This window comes from Corylus avellana, chromosome ca4, assembly GCF_901000735.1.
Source record: "Corylus avellana chromosome ca4, CavTom2PMs-1.0".
Taxonomy (NCBI): domain Eukaryota; kingdom Viridiplantae; phylum Streptophyta; class Magnoliopsida; order Fagales; family Betulaceae; genus Corylus; species Corylus avellana.
In genome coordinates, this window is record NC_081544.1 from 23,185,119 (window position 1) to 23,208,680 (window position 23,562).

Consider the following 23,562-nt stretch of genomic DNA (forward strand, 5'->3'; position numbering starts at 1 on the left):
CTGGAAAACATTTGTAGGAACACTGTCTGTCTAATTGCTGTAGCTTAAAATTTTGAGTAATGCTATTATGCACATGCATTTATCGTGCTTATTTCATATTGACAGATATGGTGTATTTTAAGTAACTTCTTATGTCAGCTACTTAAAACATATCATATCAGCCAGTATAAAGTATGTGATAAACGAGTGTGAAAAGTAGCATTATTTTAAAACTTTTGGATACACAGATTACATGTGGTGCATGTATTATTCTTTTCATGTAAAATTTTCGGATTTTTGGAGCCCCTCATTGTGGCTATCCCGTGCCTGGAATTCGTTAATATCCTAACCTTCCTTTCTGCTGGAAGCCCAAGAAACCTGTGATAGGCAATATTGTGTCAAACACATTGGTCAGCCCAAGAAACCTGTGATAGGCAATATTGTGTCAAACACATTGGTCATCTTAACTGTCTGTAGAGCAGAATTTTAAGTTTCAACAACAGGGAAAGTGGTAATTTGTCCTCCAAAGTTTCTAGAAAACTGGAGAAAGAAAAACAAGCGTGCTCAAAGTTCAAATAACCCACATCATACGTCAGTAATTTATCACTTATTTTGGCATGATATATTGATTATCTGCCTAACATTATACAAAATTCTACATTGATCATCTGAGTAAATAAAGTGGTTACTTTCATCGTAATAGATTCACAAAACTAGATGGGGTGAGACAGACTATACTGATGAAGAGTTGCCTGTAACATTGGAAATGTATTAAAAAACTTACCAGAACCATAGTATAAAACAGCTGAACCAATTCATCCTGATGTTTACAAGGCACTCTAAAAGGTGTTAGATGCTTCTTTGTTCTTTTGCATTTGACATCAACTTCTCAATGTGTTCCTTTGCTTTTGTCATACTCTTACCCTCAACTTCTTCCATCAACATCTTGAATGTGCAGTCATTTGGAACCATTCCCTTCAACACCATCTCTTCAAAAAACAAGCAAGCGTGTTCGAGTTTTCCATTCTAAGAAATTTGAGCAAGCAATGGGCAAAAAATCAAAGATCAGAAAAGAGTAAAAATGCAAACTGTGTCGTTTGGCGGGTGTCGCTGAGAGAGAGAGAGAGAGAGGAGTGTGGGGAGAGAAGCACCGTATGGTGGACGGCGGCTCCTTAGGCAACTCCGGATTTCCACCGGATCCTTCCCTTGCGCCAAGCATTACTCGATTAAGAGAGGGGGAGGCGATTTTGAATGGGTTTGGGGAAAAATTTAGGGGGAAATGGTTGTGGGAATGGTTTTTGTTGGGGAATGGGTTTTGAAGCGTTTTTCAAATTTTTTTATTTTTTTATTTTTTTTTTATTCTGGGCAAACATGGCATGTGCCACATCACTGGCGTATATACTGTTCACGCACGCCGGTATCCCCAATATCATTACTCCACTCAAAATCATGTTTTGTATCGGGTCTAATTCATTTACACGTGGTAATTTTTTTAGCAATTCATATTTTATTTTCTTAATAGAGAATAAAATTAAATTTGGACTATTAAAAAATAAAATTTTAAATGAAAATCTGAATGGTTGAAAAAACTATAGTGCATATGACATAATTTTTATTTTATTTTTTAGTACGTAACCAAATTTTTTTACACCACATAAACCAAGTCTCCCATCTAAAATGTTAAACTTGATCGGTGGCCCTCTAGAAAGTCGGGTTTGTTTGATAAAGATTTCTTCTAATTTCTCTTTTTTAAAAATAAAAAAATAAAAAAAAAATGACAAACTCATTTTTTTCACATTAACAAATAATTTTCCTCATTTTTCTCACATTAAAAAAAGTCGGGTATGTTTTTAGGTTTTATCTAAAATTTTAAAGTTCTTGTTCTTTTGAACCATACAAATGAATATTAAGTTCTTAAATTGTGTATAGTCATATGTAAATCAACAGAATGAAAGGGAAACATCATTGATATGATTTATATAATTCATGATATTTGCATGGGGAGTTAGTTTGTCACAAATATAATGCTAGCCAAAAATAAAGCAATGAATATCAAAAGAGTTGCAAAATAAAAGTGTGAGATTTAAGTGATAGAACATATAAAATTACTTGATTAATTAAATGTTGAATAACTTGATGTCCCTTCTCACACAAAATCTTTAAAAGTCAACTTTTAAACCAAACTGTATGAAAGGTTCACATAATTGTAGTCTTTGCATATGCCCCATTTGTTTGCTAGCTAGTGTTGATCCAAGCCCCATCAAGATATGCCTCAAGTTAGAAACTTTGTGGAATGAATTCTTCCTTCTTATGTCGTCTCATTCCCCACTTTTTTTAAAAAATAAAAAATAAATAAAATAAATAAAATTATTGAACTAAAATTCAAACATTTCTTTCCAAATTCTCTATATCTAGAAGAAAATACATTACATAAACTTCGTATCTAAGCTTTATTCCATACAAAAGATGAGAGAGATTCGAACTAGAAATCTCCGCTTAGTTTCCAGCTGATTGAGTTACTCCTTGAAGACATATCAAAGCTTTTTAATATTTTGTTTGTGCATTTCTTTTCTAGAAACTAGGACCTAGTTTTTCAACATTTGGCAAATTTTGAAAACTCTGTTTCCTTTCTTCAATTGAAAAAATAAATAAAAAATCAAAATCAAAACACCTTATGTAAGATTCAATTCTCAATTTAGTCTTTCCTTGAACCAAATTCTTTTCTTTCTTCTATAATAGAACAAGCATACAATATACAGGTCTCAGCTGAGATTGCCGATAAATCTCATTCTGCAGTAATCCTATAAAACAACAAACTATGTTCAACTAAGCCACCATTATCAATTTCCACAACTTGGGTTGAGTTTTTTTTTTAAAAAAAACAAACTTACTTTTTTCTTTGTTTATTTTCCACAGTTTTCTTGGGTACCAAACACCTTCATTACAAAACAAAAAATTAAACACGAAATTGAAGATTTATCAAAGAAAATGAAAACGAGGCCCGGAGATCAAACGAGGGTCCACGGTTACAGCAATTTCAATATCTCAAATCCCACCCTTTAGCCCGTAGTGAGCCAGTACATATAGTACTAGACGGTGGAGGACAGCTGCCCAGTCAGCTTTCTTGATCCTTCCTCCCCGGGCACTACTCTGTACACGATCACCTACAGAGTTCCTCCCCTGTCCTCTGTGAAGCACCCGTAACATCCCAAAAGCAATGGCCTCGTTCTTACTTCGTCGAAGAGTTTCGTCGTCTATGGGCGTTTCTCGTACGCTACACGGTTCGACCTCCGGACCCTCGTTTCATTTTCTTTAATAAATCTTCAATTTTGTGTTAAAGTTTTGTTTTGGTTTTTTTTCTTTTTCTTTTTTTAATGATTTAGTTGAAGGTGTTTGGTACCCGAGAAAACTGTGGAAAATATAAAGAATGGAAGAAATTTGTTTTTTATTTTTTATTTTATTTTATTTTATTTTTTAAAGTCAAAATTGATAATGGTGGCTTTAGTTGAGAATATTTTGTTGTTTTCTGGGTTTACTGCAGAATGAAATTTCTCTGTGTTTCTAAATATCCTTGTCAATCTCAGCTGAGAAGTATATTGTATGGTTGTTCAATCCTATAAGAAAGAAAAGTGTTTGGTTTAAAGAAAGACTAAATTGAGAATTGAATCTTACATAACAATTTGGATCGGCTGTTTTGATTTTGATTTTTTTCTTTTAATTGAAAAAACGAAGAAAGGAAACAACAAATTTCAAAATTTGCTATTTTTAGGCTATATATGTTATTTACCATATCCTTATCTTGCAATAGATATACTGAATAACAAACCCGTACTGAACATGGTGGAATGTCAATAAAATTATCCTCAATCTCTAATTTTCTACTTTAGTAAGTTCTCTTATAAATGGCTATAGGGGAAAAACTTGAGTTGTTGGCTGTTAGGGAAAAACTTGAGTTGTTGGCTATAGGGGAAAAACTTGAGTTGTTTGAGTAGATGTTCATATCATCTAGTTCTGACATGAGCATTAATTGCTTAGAGATATTCTATGTTTTATCAGGTGTCACAGGTGCCTAATTCAGCTATAGGACTGGTCACACTTATAAGTTGGTGGCTATTTAGCTTGATACTACTAATATTATTAGCTAACATGAGTATTTCGTAATGTTCATTTTCACATCATGCTATCAATTATTCGGATTTGATAGTTACATAAATACTTATAGTTGCGGGTTTTGAACTAGTTGTGTTGTTTTGGAGTTTTTCTCAGTCCCTTTCTCTTCATTGTGTAGCAGGAAATATGGATCCCATTTGGCTGCACTTGGAATTGAGGATTGCAGCTTTAGTTACCATTTCTCGTGCAACGAGAAAATACAGTAGTTTTGTTGGTACCACGAAGTTTGACTTCACAGATCTCACGTAAGAATTGTGGCTCACAATTACAATAGTAGTGTTATCTTCACTTGGGAGAAAAAAATTACCTTTGCCTTTTTAATGCAATAATTCTTACATGAAAATTATATAGACTGAAACTACATAATGCATGTCTGAGTACTTGGATATCACGACCTTTTGGTTTGCTCTAGCATAGCATTCTAAATGATTTTATTCATCGATTTATTGTAATGCATATTTGACAGATTGCTATGTTGTTCATTTAGGTTAATGATTCTATTCCTTATTTTTGTTTCTATTTTAGTGATATGGATACAAAATTATGTGGCTTGACATTATATGGGATTAGAAACTATCTAGTCTTTACATCTTCTGAGAAAACTAACATTCTTCAAAGTAGAACAGCCCCTCAATGAAATTAATGAAATCATATCTTTGAATTAACCAAAAATAAGTCCTCATTCTGACACCAATACAACCCCTCAATCCTCACTCTTGCATTTTATGTGTGTCTCTCTCTGTGTATGTGTTTGCGTGTACATGGTCTTTGGAGTAGTTCTTGGGGCCATAATCTTAAGGACTTTCGCCCTATTAGTCTTGTAAGTGGAGTTTACAAGATTATTGGTAAAGTCCTTACCAATAGGTCGAAAAAGGCTCGTTGAAAAGATTGTTTCGAAGCCCCAGAATGCTTTTGTTAGAGGTAGGCAAATCCTCGATTTTGTGCTTATGCTATTAAATGCATGGAGGGAAGGATAAGATTTGGTGAGTCAGAGTGCTCTGTAAGTTGGATATTGAGAAGGCCTAGGATCATGTCAGTTGGGATATCCTATATAAGCATGTCCCCTTTCCCACACCCAGGCAATGGGCCCTAAACAATCACCCCCTCTAGGGATCTAGTATCCTCGTTGGTGACCCTTATGGGCTTGTGCACATCCTTCATCCCAGGCTGGTTTTGGCTCTGATACCATATGTAACAGCCTTGCTCCAAGTAGTATGATATTGTCTGCTTTGGGCCTTAGCCCACACAGTTTTTGTTATTATGTTTATCCCAAAAGGGCTCATACCATTTAGAGAGAGCATGCTTCTATATAAGCACATCCCCTTTTCCACACCCAGGCAATGTGAAACGCCACATAAATGGGTTCTTGGATAACGCATTGTATTTCTTCGGTGCGCTTCTCCGTTTTGGTGAATGGCACTCTGTCCGGTTTCTTTAGTAGCTCCTATGGTTTTAGATAGGGAGATCCTTTGTCGCCTTTTCTCTTTGTTATTGTTGTGGAGGCCTTAAGTAGAATGATTTATGCAACTATTGATGGGGTTTTCTTTCAAGCTTTTCTCTGGGGTCTAAGGAGGTTAACATCTCAAACATCTTGTTTGCATATGACACTTTGGTTTGCTGTGGGGCTAAGCTTGACCACCTTCACTATCTGCATGCTTTATTTCTATGCTTCAAAGCTGTCTCTGGATTAAAGATTAATATAGCTGAATCATAATTGGTTCTTGTGAGTAATGTTGAGAATGTGGATGGGTTGGCTGGCATTCTGGGTTGTGGGTTTGTGCTTTATTTTTATGCTTCGAAGCTGTCTCTGGATTAAAGATTAATCTAGCTGAATCAGAATTGGTTCCTATGAGTAATGTTGAGAATGTGGATGGGTTGGCTAGCATTCTGGGTTGTGGGGTTTTCTTCTTTGCCTATGAAGTATCTTAGTCTCTCGTTGGTGGGGGCCTCCTATAAGGGCAAGTCTATTTGGACAGTGTTATTGAAAAAGATAGAGCGGTGGTTGGCTAGTTAGAAACAAATGTATTTGTCTAAGGGTGACAGGATTGCCCTTATCAAGAGCACCCTTTCCAATTTGCTTACATATTTCATGTCCCTTTTCCCTCTCACAGTGGGTATTGCAAACCGTATACAGAAACTTCAACAAGATTTCTTATGGGGGGACTAGGTGAAGAGTTCAAATTTCAACTGGTAAGTTGGTCCAAGGTTTGCCCTCCAATCTCTAAGGGAGGATTGGGGGTTCAGAACCTACAAATGTCCAACCGTGTTCTCCTAGGAAAATGGTTAGGGTGATATGTGTATGAAAGAAAAGCTTGGTGGAGAGTTGTGGTGGACGCTAAATTTGGCAGTTCATGGGGTGGGTGGTGTTCTAATGAGCTTGTTGGGGTGTATGGAGTGAGGTTATGGAAGAATGTTAGGAGGGATTGGTGGGTTTTCAAGTCATACTAGATTTGAAGTGGGAGTTGGCTCCAAGGTTATATTTTGGCATGAACTGTGGTGATAAAGTTCTAAAGGAAGCCTTTCTAGATTTATTTGGTATTGCTTGCGTGAAGGATGCCTCTATAGCGGCCCACTTGGTGCTTTTTGGTGGCTCTAATCAATGGAGCAGCTTTGCTAGAGCAACTAATGACTTTTTTTTTTTCTTTTTTTTCTTTTTTTTTTTTTTTCTAAGCTGAGCAACCTATGAGTAAGAGGTGGATATCTTCGCCTCGTTCTTCAGCTTGTTATATTTAGTTAGCGGGAGACAAGAAGGTGAAGACAAACTTTGGTCCCTCTTCAAAAAAGGGTTGTTCAATATTAGATCTTTCTACAGTGCCCTGGTTCATATTGATGGCTCTCCTTTCCCTCGGAAGAATATTTGGCGGACTAAGGCTCCTTTGATGGTGGCTTTCTTTGCTTGGTCAGAGGCACTAGGAAAGATCCTTGTTATTCACAATCTTAAGAAGCAACATGTCATTGTAATTAACAGGTGTTGGATGTGTAAGAGAACTGTGGAGTCTATGGACCATTGTGAGATTGCTTGTGCCTTATGAAATATTTTTTTTTTCTTCTTTTTTTGGCGCTTTGGTTGTCTTGGGTTATGCCTAGCCGATTAGTCAACTTGCTTGCTTGTTGGTGAACGTAACACTCGGAGTGCTATCGTGTGAAAGATGATGCCCCTTTGCCTCTTGTGGTGACTTTGAAGAGAAAAAAAATAAGAGAAATTTTGAGGACAATGAGAGATTGCTGGAGGAGCTCGAGTCCTCCTACACTCTTTTTCTTTGGACAACTGCATTTATTTCTCCCTTGTTGCTCAGTTATCATGATTTTCTTGTTCTTTTTTCTCCTTCTAGCTAGTTAGGTGGTTTCTCTTGTATACTTTTTGTGTACCTGTGGCGCCTTATGCTTTTAATGATATTTCAATTCCGTATTAAAAAAAAAAGTTTGGATTCTAATGAAGCCTTTTTTCCAATGTTCTAATAAATGTCTTATCCACATACTCAAGTCATAGGATACCGGTAATTGTTGTCATTATGCTTATGCTAATTGTGAATGCAATATTTCTTTTACCGTCATAGAATCCTCACAACGGAGTTTTTGATTTATTTTAGTCATCCTCATACATGGTACCCAAATGCTCGAAAGAAACATCGCAAGGTTATCCTGCATATGGGTCCCACAAATAGTGGTAAAAAATACCATGCTCTGAAGCAACTTGAGTCAAGTTCATCTGGTAAATTCCTTACCAAATCCTCTTAGTTGAAGAATTAAGAGAGTATTATAACTGTATGTAAACTTCTTAAGCATCTGTCATTACTGTGCAGGCATATACTGTGGTTCATTGAGATTGTTGGCTTGGGAGGTGGCTAATCGGTTGAACAAGGCAAAAGTCCCTTGTGATCTTATCACGGGACAAGAAAGAGAGGAAGTTGATGGTGCAGAACACAAGGCTGTGACAGTTGAGATGGCTGATGTAACATCAAACTACCATTGCGCTGTTATTGATGAAATTCAGGCATGCCCTTGCTTAATCTGGAGACTTACTTCCTGCATATTTTAGCAAGTTCATCAGCATTTGTTTGCTGTTAATTAAATTCTATATAAATGTGAAATTAGTGAAAGTGAACCTTAATGCAAATGATTTAGTTTCAATACTTTGTAGATGGGAATCAGCCAATTATGGGAAAGGTTAGTGTCTGCCATAAAGGATCACGAAACTGATTTAAATCACGTATAATTGTATTTAAAAGATCGTCTTATTTAATAAAAGGGAGTCGATTTTCATGTTATAACAATACTTTGATTCAATATCTTTGCTTTGCTTATTTTACCATCACAATTAGAAGTATCTTTGAACATCATGTTGGTCAATTATATGTTTGAAGATGAGGCCTAGATGGAAATTCTTGGTGAAGTAAATATTGGTCCAGAGAACCCCAAGTTTTTGGACTATGTGGCTTTGTCTTTATCGATGTTGTTTTATATAAATTCAAGCTTATGAATTTTCTTTAGGTACCTATATTTTGCAGTTATTTATATTCATATTCTTATTATCTTCCTTCCTCAGATGTTGGGATGTAGGACAAGGGGTTTTTCATTTACACGTGCTCTATTAGGAATCTCTGCTGATGAGCTTCACCTTTGCGGAGATGCAGCTGCTGTTCCCCTTATCCAGGAAATACTCAAAGTGACAGGTGATGAGATTGAGGTAATAATCTATTTAATGTAATCTTGAGTCAAAATTTACTTCTTGTAGTTCATAAAGGATATATTAAACCTACTTTACCTCTTCTGTAAATAGATGAGAACCTTTTTTAAGTTTTTTTTTTGTGGATTTGAAATAATTGATTTTAAGTGGCATATTTACAAATTCTTCTATTGGCTATGGTTGAGCAGGCAGGCATTTCTTATTATCTCCTCTGCTGTTTCGTCGGGCAGTGGCTTATTTCTTTGAAAATGGGTTGGTTGAACTTGAAAATTCAGGTCCATATGGAGTTCACTTTCTTTCAGTGCTCAAAAGAGAAGATAGAATCACAAATTTTCTTCACAAAAAAAAAAAAAAAAAAAAAAAGAGGGGGTGGGTGGGGGGGGAGAGATAGAATGAAATTGTGAAGGAAGCCCTAATGTAAATGTGACTTTTTTTTATTTTTATTTATATATATATATATATATATATATATATATATATATATATATATTTCTTCTCCTCCCTCTCGCTCTCTCTTTTTCTCCCTGGTTCATCTTTTTCTATGTGATTTAGGCCACGCTGCCATCTTTCAAATTTATTGGTTCTCTGTTGAATATCTTTAAAAAAAGAAGGAAGGGCAACATTTTTATCTCTCTTTTTTCTTAATGATAATTTAATCAGAAGTTTGTTGTTGGTAAGAAACTTTTTTTCTTTCTTCTTTTTAGATGTATTCATTCTGTTTACCTGCATTGGACTAAAATGAACCTGAAATTCCTCTGCAACAAAGTTTAGGGAGTCCCACTTTTTGGTCTCCGTAGCGGCTTTTCTTGAAGTAGACATAATTCCTATAAATTGTCTTTGATTAACTAATATCCTCAGACTTTTATGTTTGGGCATACAAATGGTAATGTGCCGATATCATTCTATATTTTCTAATTCACAATGCCCCCTCCCATCTGCAACAAAAGAAATGAATAAAAAAGATCTTGTAATATGTTATGCTAGTCTACTATTATGTGGCTGTAAGTTGTATGCTACTGTTGTGGTGTTTGTATCATGTTACTGATTTTTCCATGGAAAACCTTTTTTATTGTATATGCCATACAAGGTTAAATATTATGAGAGACTTTCACCACTAGTTCCATCAAAGGTCCCTCTTGGATCCTTCTCTCATATACAAACAGGCGATTGCATTGTAACCTTTTCGCGTTATGAGATATACAGATTAAAGGTCAGTAGTTACTTCTCTTTTGTTTCTACTTTTATCATTATGTTCTGTTCCCATGTTTCTTTCTTGTTTAATCCCACTTGACGTGGGTTTAACTATTTTGTCCTGAATCATTATTTTTCTTGTCTAAATTTTCTTGTTGCATTGATATATTTGCATTGAACATGAGCCTATCTAGCTATCTTACAATTTTTTTTTTTTTTTTGGTGCGTGTATTTAGATGAAAGGATATGTACTTAAAAAAAAAAAAAAGAAAGAAGGAAAGAAAAAATGCGTAGAATGACCATGTGGGTGGTAGGTGTGAAACTATTCTAAAACTGTTGCCATGTTGATTTGGTTCCTTTTATCTTAATAAAGCAATTTTCCTAACTGTATCAGATCTAACGTCTGATCTGCATGAGGCTTACAAGCTTGGGTACATCTATGCTCAATCAAGCTAAGAGCTAGAATTACCTGTATAAAATACCTGACTTGTGTTACATGGTTAAATGGAGACAGTAGAACATGTGTTTTTTTTTTTTTTTTGTAAGTAGAAACGGTAGATCATGTCAGAATCGTGATCCTAATAGAGGACACATTCTTGAGGCATGGAGCATAGCTTCTGGAAAGATATTTGGGAGTTGCAAAATGGGCTTTAAGCTGATACTGGTAATGGATGCTGAATTTGATAGAAATCAAACTATTTATGGTTCTTTAGTTTCGGTTGACAGACTTGTTAAGAGTTCTTATGATTGGAGTTGGATCATGAGCAAAGTAATAAAAGGTAAAAACTATGTTTTTTTCTTTTTTTCTTTTTGAAAAGTAATTCAATCTTATTAGAAAGCGATAAGGGGCACAACCTAAAGTATACATGAAGTATACAAGAGAGACACCCAACTAGGAAGAAGAAGAAGAAGAAGAGAAAAATCAGAAATCCTAAAATATTAGAAAAGTGAGAACTGTTGAAAGCAGTCATCCACCCATAAAGGGTTTTGAAAATAGCTTTTAACTCAACTTCAGTTCTCTCATAATCTTCAAAATTTTGGTATTGCGTTTTCTCCAAATACACCACATCAAGCAAAGGGGAATCATCCTCCAAACTTCTATATTATGGTGGTTACCAACATGGCCTCTCCTACTAGCTAATAACTCCCCCACCCGTTGGGGCACTGCCCACTCTATTCGGTAAAGACAGAAAATTAATTCCCACAAATCATTTAGCTACTTCACAGTGGAGTAGAAGATGATCAATGGATTCCCTGGTCTTCTTGCATCATGCAACACTATGTTTTTTTTTTTTTTTCTGAATTATTATTGATAAATAAATATCAAGTTCCTATCTTCTACTTGTAAGTCTTTTCATATTTGAGCCCAAGAAGCTCTAAGAGCATGTTCAAGCTGCACATGTAATTAGCTTTGGAGAGGAGATTGTAGTTAGATTGCTCAGATATGTAAGGATATTTCAGCAGAAGGAGGTGGAGACAGAAAGCTGTATTCCAGTCTGAAATTATATGAAACTTTGAAGACCCCCAATGTTTAGATTTTTAGACCGATCTATATTTTTAATGATGGTAGAATTGGTGGTATGCTTCAGCGGACAGATCGATACATAATTTTGTTGTGTGGTTTTGGAATAATTTTCAAATCGGACTCAGAAATTTAATAATTTTCAAGTTGGAGTCAGAGATGTCATATAATATCTTTCTTCATTGTTTACTAAGTTGCACAATTTGGAATTCTCTAGTTACAGTTTGGAAACTTTGTTAGTTAGCCAGTAAGTATGCCATATAATATAGACAAAACCCCAAGGGGTTGGCCCAAGTGGTGGAGGCCTTGGTCTTGAGGCATCATCCCTGCAAGGTCCAAGGTTCAACATCTCATGGGTGCAAACAATCTATTGGCGCTACACCCCCTGTTGAAAAGTCAGTGATTTAACCAGTTCCGTGTGGGAAAACTTCCAAGGGTGCGGTGCACGAGACCAGGGTTTACTTTGCAGGGGTGGGTCCGAAGGACCCTGCCTTGGAGAGGTTCCTCGACATAAAAATAAATAAATAAATAATATAGACAAAATTTGACTAATGATTTAAAATTCTTGAGGCCTACGGGTGATGGTAACTCGTGCATTTATCTTCATGCCTCCACTTAGGTGGTCTGGAATGAAAGAGTTTGATTCAGTAAATCTTCTTATTGATGGAGTTCAAATGAGTATTTGCTATGGACTTCGCTTCAAGGTGTTCTAGGGCATCCTATTTTAGTCTTTGTCAAAGGCTAGTATTTTGCTTTGCCTCTAAGTTCTGTTTCCAATAGAAGGAGAATGAGAAAGAGGGAGCAGATAGACAAAATTTGACTAACAATTTAAAATTCTTGAGGCCTACGGGATGATGGTAACCCATGAATTTATTTTCATGGCTCTACTTAGATGGTCTGGAATGAAAGAGTTTGATTCAGTAAATCTTCTTATTGATGGAGTTCAAATGAGTATTTGCTATGGACTTCGCTTCAAGGTGTTCTAGGGCATCCTATTTTAGTGTTTGTCAAAGGCTAGTATTTTGCTATGCCCCTAAGTTCTGTTTCCAATAGAAGGAGAATGAGAAAGATGGAGAAGATACAGGTCCTCAGTAGTCTGAGTGGTGGCCAGAGGAGCTAATGCTACTGTTGTGCTGCTGGAAGAGATCAAGCTGGCAGAAGTGGAAGCACTCTTTTTATTTACTCAAGAACTGAAGGGTTTCCTTCAATCAAAACCTTCTTCTACTCATGTTTCAAACTCTGCTCCTTGGCTTACGAAAGATAGAAAATTTACTTTCCAACTTTTGTTTCCGTTGATATCCTACGTAGAGTTTAATTTCTTGACATAAGGTTACTTTGTTTCTTTCTCTTTTCCGAGTTCTGTTTAAACAATGCACATGTGACATAATATGAGTTTTATTTTGTAAAATAACTTTCTAAGTACATTTGTATCCTCTCCACCACTGTAGAAGAAAATTGAAAATGAGGGAAAGCATCTTTGTTCTGTAGTTTATGGTTCACTGCCGCCTGAGACTCGAACCAGACAGGTATGCCTTCCTTCCTGTGTCTAAAAAGCTTTATCTCGCCTCTGTTATACCTATGCTTAGTACATTGCAACAGATGTATTTTCTCAATTGATCTCATTTACATTTCCTTGTTTCTTCTTCTTCTTTTTTTTTTATCTACTTTGTTTTTTTCCTTGTTCTGTTATAAATTTGTGAAAAACTCACAGTTCTCTCTCTTATCTAAAATATGTTTTCCTCTACGGTGAGTTATGTGTTTGGTATATACTGATAACAAAATTCATTTACAATGGCTACTTCTCCTAGTGGAAGTGTGATTTTTCTTATTGTACTTTGAAGGTTTTTTGCATTTTTTCCACTCTCTCTCTCCCTGTATATATACACACACACACAAACATAAAAGTAAACCTTCTCTCAATTTTCTGTTGCTTGTTTATTTTCTCTCTTATGGTCCTCTATAGTTGATGATTATGGATTTGCTGAGTTAAAAAATTCTTTAGGACTGCAGGAAACAATGTTCAACGATGCAAGCAGCGACTATGATGTACTTGTGGTTAGTGATCCCATAGGGATGGGTCTCAATTTGAACATCTCCAGGATCATATTTTCAACTATGAAGAAGTTTGATGGTATTGAGACGCAGGATCTTACCATTTCAGAAATCAAGCAAATTGCAGGTAGCTTAATCCTAGCCTAACTTTAGAATTTTGTTTTGGTAGTGATTTTAAGCATGGTTGTAAGTTTGAACTGTTACTTGTTCTCAATATCTCATAGAGGTATAAAGCTATGTTAATGTGGAAATTGGGCAGGAAAATTTTGTGAAAGGATTTCCATTTTCTGTTGGTAACCTGCAACTTTTTGACATCAATGTAACAACAGATATTTATTTTAGTTAAATGCTAATTCCCATTTTTTGCTGCATTGATAGTGTTTTTTTTTTTTTTTTTAAATTTTTTTTTTTTTTTTTTAATTTTTTTTTATGTATTTTGGAAGAAGAGCATGCAGTATGTAGAGCTTGGGATCATTAAGACATTATGCCTGCTACATTATTTGAATATAGATGTTGGATAGTCTCTCTTACATTCGTTATGTGCTGTATCTCATTGAAAGCTGGGAATGAGTTTGGGGCTTGCCCTTGAAGTGAGCCATGGGTGAGGCTAGAGGCTCATGGCTGCAGATCTCCCTTTGTCTGGAATTACCTAATGGTCACTATGCTCGACTAATTTATGTGCTATCAAGATATCATCTGTTATGCCAACACTTGCATATCGAGTAAAGAATAGTCGCTTGGTGATGATGTTGTGTTGTTGTTTGTTTCCTGAGCTTGGAATGGTATGATCTGTATATTCTGATCCTCCATGAATGCTTCAGATGGCTTGTTGAATTTACCTGTAGGGAGAGTGGGCCAGTATGGATCAAAATTTCCTGTTGGTGAAGTGACTTGTATAGATGCAGAGGATCTACCCTTGCTTCATTCATCACTCAAATCCCCATCGCCCACTCTAGAGGTCATTCTACCATCATCAAAATGGCCACCACACATCTTATGCATCTGACTACTAATTGCTTTTCAATTACATTATAAATATTTGCTTTTGTATCATCGTTTTATGTTTCATCATCATTTTTTTAATCGAAGTAACTCTTCTTATGCAGCGTGCTGGATTATTTCCTACCTTTGAACTCATGCTCATGTACTCACGTGTACACCAAACAAATGACCTCCATCAGATATTGGTAGGCGTTCACTTGACAATTTCTGTTTTCTTTGTATCTTCTATAGCCATCTATTTATTTGTTTCATGCTTATATATATATAAGCATGTAAGAGTTATACATTTTTTAGAACAATTAAAATTGTGTTTGCATAGCTGATGCTAAGGGTTATGATTCAATCTGTTATGTCATGGATTTTTACGTGTGAGGAAAAGAAAGAAAAGAGAATCAAAAATTCATTTACATTGTATGTGGAGCTTCACTCTCCTGCCCTCCCTGTACACTGCATGTGATAGTGCAAAAGAAAAAAAAAAAACAAAACAAAAAAAAACTTTGATGAGTGTAATATTTCCCGACTTTGATGAGTGTATTTTTAGTAATCTATCCTCTTCCCCAGAAATGAGTATCCATCAATTACATATTTTAGCTCCCAACAAAACTCCATATTTGTTTTTCATTTGCTTTCTAGGTCTCATGAAGAAATGTCAGTGAAGTTGGTTGACCATATTGTTGATGATCACCATATTGAAATTGACCCTGAAATGATTAAAAAGGTCAAGCTTCTCTTCCTAGCTTGAGTGGTGGAGCGTGAGGTGTGTTCTTAGATAGGGGAGGTGGAATCATGGCGGGAGGGAAAAGATGGTCAATAGAGGCGAAGGAGTTTGAAATAGTGGTGAGGGCAAGAGCTTATGGGGTGAGGATTTTCGAGAGGAGCAAAGGGAAATAAAGATTCATTTTCATTCAGAAGGATGAATTAGAGTGGTTAGTTCATAATGTGGAGGAACTGGTGGCAGTGGAACCTTCAGAGGTCTTCTGGGATCAATCCAGAGTGGGTTACCCACGGATTATTGCGCAGCGTTGTTCCAATGGACATGGGTGTTTCCTGATGATAGAGGAATTTGATGGGAGGAGGAGTGGTTCGGTCCTTATTCCAGAAGGGCGCCATGGGCAAGGTTGGAAACGCTTCATCTTGGAAGTGCGTTTTCTAACTCGTCTCTCCAAAGTACCAAAGAAGAGAAGAAAGTTCAGGAGAGGAAGGACAGGAGGAGCTACGCTGAGGTCTTGGCACTGTCAATAAATCCGGTGGAGGAGTTATTTGGTCCATTTACAAAGCCTGTTGTGCGAGTGCCCAGATGGTTGAAGGAATCCACAACAGGATTGGAGAAGCATGTACTAGACACAGGGAAACAAGGCTTGATGCCAAGGCAGCAGACCCAGAATCCGGCGAGGCCACCTTGTGGTCAGGAGGGCGATGGTATCCGACAGCCGGAGGTGAAGAAAATTATGGAGAAAAAAGCGCAAGAGGCTAGGGCTTCGGCGTGCAACTTACAAGCGCTGGGGAGGACGCCTACAAGGAGTAGCAGTACTATGCAAGAGCTGACCGGACGGGAGGTCTCTGAGTGTCAGATTCAGACCAATGTAAGTCTTGAGCTCCACAATTGCAGAGAGACGTTAAGGTGGCTAAAAGGAGAAATTGACATGGGTCTTCAGAGATTGGAATTGGCTCTTAAAAGGGTGGAGAATATTGGGCTTCTACAGGCAAAGAGGGGTTCGAATCTAGCCCATTCTGTTAGGCAAGGGTTGCAGGGGAAGGAGTGGAATGTTGGGCGAGGCTCACAACCCTTGAGAGGCCATGAACTTGACTGGCCCACGGAATGCGAGAGGTCCTACTTTAGACATATCTGTTAAGGAAGGATGTATTCAAAAGGGGAAGGAGTGGGGCCGCAGGGAAAGGCCCACTACCCACGAGAGGTTTTAAGGCTAAAAAGAAATTTGTTTATAAGTTGAAAGCAGCTGTGGGCTCGGGATTGGGCCAGGATTGTCGAGGACAGTCTGGACCAAGTGGGAGGAGTAATAAGAATTGTTCACACCCTACAAGCGGCCCGTTGATGGAAAGGCTTGAGGGTTGGACCGTAGACACAGGGGCGTCGTCGTCGTCATTGCCGGCAGTCACGGATGTCCTTGCCGCCGCTTCAACAAGTATCGCGGATGTGCCTAGTGGTCTTCCCAGCGGTGAGGAATCGTTAGGTGTAGCCGGAGCTCCACAGAGATCATCGGCGAACGAGATATTGACCAGGGGAAAGGGAGGATTGATGCAGATGTCGTCGGAGAAGCCATCACTAGTAGATCCCCTACCAATCAAGAGATGTTCGTGTCTGGAAAGGTGTCTGGAGGTGTTGGTGAGCGAATTAAGGCCGGTGATCCCCTGAACTCACTGGCGGTTGCATCTCTGGTAAGTGGGAAGGCAGCTTTGCATCACACGACGGCAAAGATGTCATTTCCAGTGGGTGAGGCCAGAATTTCAAAGCCTGGGTCTCATGGAAATGTGATACAGAAGTGCGTACAGGTTAGTGAGGGGCTGGGTAATCCTCGGGACGAAGGGTTCTTTGTTGGTTCTCCACTCATGTGTTCATAAGTGGTTGAGTTTTGCGTAGCTGGCTAGTCTGTTGGAGAGGATGGCAGGGTGGTTGAGTCACGAGTAGAAGTTCAAGCATCTGGAGACGAGGACATCTGTAGCTTGGGTAGGGAGGATGAGGGGGTGGGGGTTTGTGATGTTGATGTGCCTTCTTCTTTGAACACGTATGTTCCTAATGCAGGGGGTGTATCGGGCTATTCAGATTGGGTGATACAATGTGCTAATGAGATTTATCCGATTGTGGGGATTTCGTAAATGGGTCATAAGCTGCAATTGTTAGCACTATTGACCTTTTTAGAAGAGGAACGAAGAAATAATGCGATGGTTACTAATCCAAGTAGCGGCACTAAGGGCAAGAGGGAGGTTAGGAACTTGGAGTGCTCGGTGAATTATGATGCTAGAAGTATGAGCTTTAGCCATGGTAATTGAAAGGGGAGGGGGCATGTAGTAACCTTATGAAGCTAAGCATTCTATCTTAGAATGTGAGAGGGTTGAACAAGAGGGATAAACGTTTGAGCGTAAGTAATATGCTTAAGGACTGGCAGGTAGATATTGTTTGTCTTTCAAGAAACCAAGGTTCAGGGTATGTCTCGCAATATTGTCTGTAGCTTATGGGGGCGGAGTCATGTGGATTGGTGCTGTTTGGATTCTAGCGGGGCGTCAGGTGGTATTTTGATTATGTGGGATAACAAGGTGGTGGAGAAGGTCGATGTTTGTGTGGGAGCTTACACCTTGGTGGTGTCTTTCAGGAATATTGGGGATCACTCTGTTTGGGCTTTTGCTAGGGTATATGGTCCGAATTTATAAAGGGATAGAAGGCTCCTTTGAGAGGAGTTGGCTGGCATTATGAGTTGGTGGGACATGTCGTGGTGTATTGGCAGCAATTTTAATGTCACTCGGTTCCCTAGCGAAAGATTAGGGGGAGCTCATCTAGATTCGGCTATGATGGAATTTTCTAATTTTATTTCTGAACAAGGACTAATGGATCTCCCCCTGGTTGGGGGCTCGTTTACTTGGTCGCTATCTAACGATCCCCCTCTGTGGTCAAGGATTGATCGGTTTCTTGTTTCCCCAGCTTTGGAGGCCTGGTTTCCAGGGGTTAGACAAAAGAGGCTTTCTCGCCTTTGCTCTGATCATTTCCCTATCATTCTTGAGCTGGGGGAAGTGTCAAAGGGGAAAAGGCCGTTCAAATTCGAAAATATGTGGCTGAAAGCTGAAGGGTTTGTAGCCCTCTTGAAACAATGGTGGGACTCCTATGTGTTCCACGGTACGCCGAGCTTTGTTCTTGCTTGCAAGCTTAAGGCCATGAAGATGAATTTGAAGACATGGAACGAGGAGGTGTTTGGCAACATTGGTAGGAATAAGAGGTTGCTTCTTGAAGAGCTCCAGGTGTTAGATTTGAACGAAGAAAGTAAGGCCTTGGATGCGAAGGAGGTAAGGAGGAACGCGGAGGTGGTTCGTGAGTTAGAGAAATGCACTCTTATGGAGGAGGTGAGTTGGAGGCAAAAATCCAAGGTGATGTGGTTGAAGGAAGGTGATAAGTGTACTAAATTCTTTCACTCTATAGCCAACTCTAATAGAAGACACAACGCTATAGATACTCTTATAATTGGAGACAATCCCTCTTCAAACCTAACCGAGATTAATGAGCACATAGTTGAGTTCTATAAAAAACTTTTTACGGAGCAATGCCATTGGAGGCCTATGGTAGAAGGTATTTCCTTTGATTCCATATCGGAGGAGGAGGTTAGTTGGCTAGAGAGAGACTTTGAAGAGGATGAGGTCAGAAAGGTAGTGTTCAAGATGAATGGCTTTAAGGCACCAGGCCCAATGGGTTTTCTATGGCTTCCAAACTTGCTAGGAGGTTGTGAGGGGGGATATTATGAAGGTGTTTAGAGATTTTCACGCATGAGGGTTATTCGAGAAGAGCCTCAATGCTTTTTTCATTTCGCTTATTCCGAAGGTTCCAGGCACTATCAATCTCAAAGACTTCCGGCCGATTAGCCTTGTGTGAGGTATCTACAAAATCATAACCAAGGTTTTAGCAAATAGATTGAAGGTAGTTCTAGACAAGATTATATCTCAGTCACAAAGTGCTTTTATTAAGGGTAGGCAGATTTTAGATCCTTTTTTGATTTCTAATGAATGTCTTGATAGTCGGTTGAGATTTGGGGAGTCAGGGGTTATTTGTAAAATGGATATGGAAAAAGCTTATGACCATGTGAATTGGGATTTCTTGTTATATATGCTAAGGAGGTGCGGTTTTGGGGAATTTGGTGCTCTTGGATAGAACATTGCATTTCTTCGATGCGATTCTCAATTCTATTCAATGGTTCTCCGAATAGTTTTTTTAGCAGTTCCAGGGGATTAAGGCAAGGGGGACCCCCTGTCTCCTTTGTTGTTTGTTTTTGTGATGGAAGCTTTGAGCAGGATGATTTCGGCGGCGGTTAATGGAGAGCTACTAAATGGATTCAAGGTCGGTAATACTGCGGTCTCCCACCTTCTGTTTGCTGATGATACCTTGATCTTTTGCAATGCTATGCCCGCCCAAGTACGATATTTGCGGAGTCTATTTTTACTATTTGAAGTTGCATCCGATCTGAAGGTTAACTTGGCTAAGTCGGTGTTAAATCTAGTGGGGAATGTGGAGCAAGTGGACATGTTAGCCGGTATTCTAGGGTGTGGGGTTGCCTCTCTTTTACCAATTAAGTACCTTGGTATGCCGTTGGGGGCCCCTTATAAGGCTAAGCATATTTGGGATGGAGTTATCGAAAAGATAGAACATCGGCTGGCAGGTTGGAAAAGGTTGAATTTGTCGAAGGGTGGCAGGGTCACGCTTATCAAGAGCACTCTTGCTAACTTGCCTACTTATTATCTATCTCTTTTCCCTATTCCGGTTAGCGTTGCCAAGCGCATTGAGAAGTTACAGCGTAATTTCTTATAGGGTGAGCTAGGCGAAGAGTTCAAATACCACCTGGTGAAGTGGTTAAAGGTTTGCACTCCGATTAAAGAAGGGGGGTTGGAGAAACTTAATTGTGTTCAATCGCGCCCTGCTAGGAAAATGGTTGTGGAGTTATGGATCAGAAAGAGATGCTTGGTGGAGGGTTGTGGTGGATGCTAAGTTTGGAAGCTTAGGGGAGGGTGGTGCTCTATGGAGATTGGAGGTACTTTTGGGGTAGGGTTATGGAAGAATATTAGGAAAGGGTGGGACACTTTCCAAGGCTTTACGCATTTTGAGGTGGGGACTGGACTAGGGTTCGCTTCTGGCATGATTTGTGGCGTGGAGATACATCTCTCAAGACAATTTTCCCTGGATTATTCAGTATTGCTTGTGCGAAGGACGCCTCAGTTGCGGATCATTTGGAGGTGCGGGGTGGCTCTAATCAGTGGAATGTTAGTTTTTCTATAGGGGCTCATGATTGGGAGTCAGGTGTTGCATTCTACCCAAGTGAGACGAGGGTGTGAAGATAGGTTGTGGTGGATTTCCTCCAAAAGAGGCCATTTCAAGGTCAAACTTCTATTTGCTTCCTTGGCATGTACTGAAGGGAGGCGATTCCCTTGGAAGAGTGTGTGGTGTACACAAGCTCCTTCGAGGGCGAGTTTCTTTGTGTGGTCGGCGGCTTTGGGCAAAATTTTGACTCTAGACAACCTAAGGAAGCGGCATGTGATTGTGACAAACAATGTTGTATGTGCAAGAGGAATGAGGAGACGGTGGATCATCTTCTTCTTCATTGCGAGGTAGCTTATGCTTTGTGGTGCGCATTTTTCGGTCGGTTTGGGTTGTCTTGGGTGATGCCGAGACGGGTTTCCGATTTGCTCGCCTGTTGGTGGTCTTCAGGAAGGAGGGGAGTGCTGCGGTTTGGAAGATGGTGCTTACATGCTTTTTTGGTGTCTATGGAGGGAGAGAAATAATAGGTGTTTTGAGGACTTCGAGGGTTCCTTGGAAGACTTATTATCCTATTGCTTTCATACATTGTACTTTTGGACTATGGCGTATGTCTTCCCGATGTCGATTAGTTACAATGACTTTTTTGTTCGCTTTTTCCCTTTCTAGTTAGGTGATCCTATTGTATACTCACGGTGTACTTTGGAGCGCCTTTACGCTTTAAATAAAACTGGTTATTACTTATCAAAAAAAAACTCCATTCTATTTTGATAATTCACTTTTAATTTCCTTGGACATCGACTGAGTGCTGGTTGAAACTGGTAAAAAATGATAAAAAGGTTTAAACAGGTAAAGAAATTATGGTTGTTAAACAAACCATGATTCCTCATTGAATGAGTTGGAACATTTGAAAATTGTAATGAATACTTTCAGCCAACTGACAAGTAAATCTGATTGTTAAAATTTTGAAAAACTTGTAGAAACTCGACCTTTTTTGCATTATGACAGTAATCTGTTTCCAAATATTTGATAGTTAGAGGCTTTTTATTTTGGCAGGAGCACTTTCTGGACAACGCCAAATTATCTGAGCATTATTTTATTGCTGATTGTGAAGGAAGTTTGGTATGTTTTTATCATTCTCCCCCCATCAATCAGGGGAACATATCCCAATATGTTGCTTTCTTCTTGGCTACTAAGACTGTCAACAATTTTGGTCAGAAAGTTGCTGCTGTTATTGATGAATTGCCGCTCGATTTGCATGATAAGTACCTTTTCTGCATCAGGTATCGTCTTTTATCCATCTGAAAAGGTCAAAATTTGTTTTTGTTTTAGCTTGTCCCCCAAGTTTTTAAAATATGATTACCTGGCTTGGTGGACTTCAACTTGGATGGAAAACTTGGTGGACTGAGCAAGTTAGGTAGCTTTTTTCTTTTGTTAACTTGTTCAGTTTCAGTATCATTAATTTATGTGTTGTGCAGTCCAGTTGACATGGGTGATAAGATTTCATCTCAGGGTCTCACACAAGTAAGATCAAGTTTATAGTTCTTGAAAAACTATTGACGTTTGTTTTTAACTATGAATTAATACGATATATCATGATGCACCAGTTTGCACGAAATTATGCAAACAAAGGCATAGTACGGCTGCGAGAAATATTTACACCAGGACCACTTCAGGTGCCAGAAACACATGCTGCTGTCAAGGAGCTTGAATCCATACACAAGGTAATTTTCTTTTTAGTATCACTTTTGATCCTGGGGGACAAAACTTGGTCTTGTTACCAAATATCATTGGTTCAGAAATTCTACTCATTGATGCAATCTTCTACTTTGTAGCAGTGTTCGAAATAATCAACAACTTAAGTAGACATAACCGAGAATCTGAAAATTTTTTATTGGACTTTGTAAGTGACTACAATCTTCTTAAATAGGCATTACTTTTTCTTTTCTTTTTTTGCATAGTCACCACTTCTAATAAACCAAGAAATAGTTATAATATTAGAATTGTAAATTGCAATGTTTAGGAATAATTTTAGAATCAAAAGGTACATAAGTTTTATTGAGAATGGAATTTTCAGAGTTTATTGTGATTGTAGGCACTGCACAGTAGAAAAGGAGGTGCATCTGTTGTATGTTTGGAATTAATTATATAATGAAGGGATTGGAGTTAAGTAATTGCTAGTTCTTAAGGTACTTTAGTTCTAAACTTTTAGCTGCATATATATATATATAAGTTCCATTGATTTAGTTGTAAATTTGGCCAAGAAATTCGAATGAAAACTCTTGTAATTTGGCCATTGAACCATTGGCATCCCTACAGCCAACGGCGTATGAAGATAACTGTACATTTTCTCCGGGCTGTAAATGATTTCGATATCAATAGAGGTTTAAAGGCGAAAACATTGACTACTCTTTACAGTAAGTCATTTAGTTCCTAATTTGTCAATAGCATTCTTTTGTCAAGCTCAGGAGCTGAAGATAGAGGTTCTGTTTAACTTGAGCTTCTTCAAGGAAATATGTTACTGAATTCCATTTTTCACTATTATTATATAAGGTGGATTTGCAACTAAAATTTCTTTTTTGGTACAAAAACGGAAGGTGTTGGATCTCTATGTTTGGTTGAGCTTCCGATTGGAGGATTCATTCCCGGACCGCGAGCTGGCATCATCACAGAAGGCCATTTGTAGCCTGTGAGTTTACTTGGGTCTTATGTAGCATGTTTGGTTTTCATTTTGCTCCCTGTCTTATTCCTCTACATAAATTCGTAGGTTGATTGAGGAGTTCCTTGGAAGACTAGGGTGGGTGAAGAAGAAACCAATGGCAAGGAGGTTCCAACCACGCAGACGCTTAAGTTCTCAATTTGTAGATTAGTCACTTCACCTCAACCTGTTGTATCTCCAACCATTTACTTCTGTTTAACAGTTGAACAGAGCATTTCACAGAAACTTTCTTTACTTTATATTTATAAATTCAATCAATTACTTTGGCAATCATT

At 38.3% G+C, this 23,562-nt stretch overlaps 1 protein-coding gene across 7 annotated transcripts; it reads left to right on the plus strand.

Moving 5' to 3' along the window:
- Window positions 1–2,811: 2,811 nt before the first annotated feature.
- Window positions 2,812–23,557, plus strand: LOC132177429 (DExH-box ATP-dependent RNA helicase DExH16, mitochondrial-like). Of its 7 annotated transcripts, none has more exons than XM_059589745.1 (16): window positions 2,828–3,260; window positions 4,268–4,394; window positions 7,740–7,861; window positions 7,953–8,143; window positions 8,696–8,836; window positions 9,924–10,046; window positions 12,998–13,075; window positions 13,560–13,728; window positions 14,423–14,559; window positions 14,708–14,788; window positions 21,625–21,690; window positions 21,791–21,851; window positions 22,052–22,092; window positions 22,176–22,292; window positions 23,166–23,257; window positions 23,336–23,557. In XM_059589745.1, the coding sequence occupies exons 1-16, from the start codon at window positions 3,197–3,199 to the stop codon at window positions 23,436–23,438; spliced, it is 1,713 nt and encodes a 570-aa protein (XP_059445728.1). In that variant the 5' UTR covers window positions 2,828–3,196; the 3' UTR covers window positions 23,439–23,557. The 7 variants fall into 7 exon arrangements, with proteins under 7 accessions (XP_059445734.1, XP_059445733.1, XP_059445728.1 ...); XM_059589743.1 differs by having other exon boundaries at window positions 2,829–3,260; window positions 21,787–21,851; window positions 22,047–22,092; XM_059589744.1 differs by having other exon boundaries at window positions 2,829–3,260; window positions 4,271–4,394; window positions 21,787–21,851; window positions 22,047–22,092.
- The last annotated feature ends 5 nt before the right edge of the window (window positions 23,558–23,562 follow it).

Coding starts and splice junctions, on each gene's coding strand:
- LOC132177429 (XM_059589743.1), top strand. CDS start 3,197: ATGGCCTCGTTCTTACTTCGTCGAAGAGTTTCGTCGTCTATGGGCGTT. Junction 10,047..12,997: donor ATGAGATATACAGATTAAAG/GTCAGTAGTTAC, acceptor CCACCACTGTAG/AAGAAAATTGAAAATGAGGG. Junction 14,560..14,707: donor CCCCATCGCCCACTCTAGAG/GTCATTCTACCA, acceptor CTTCTTATGCAG/CGTGCTGGATTATTTCCTAC.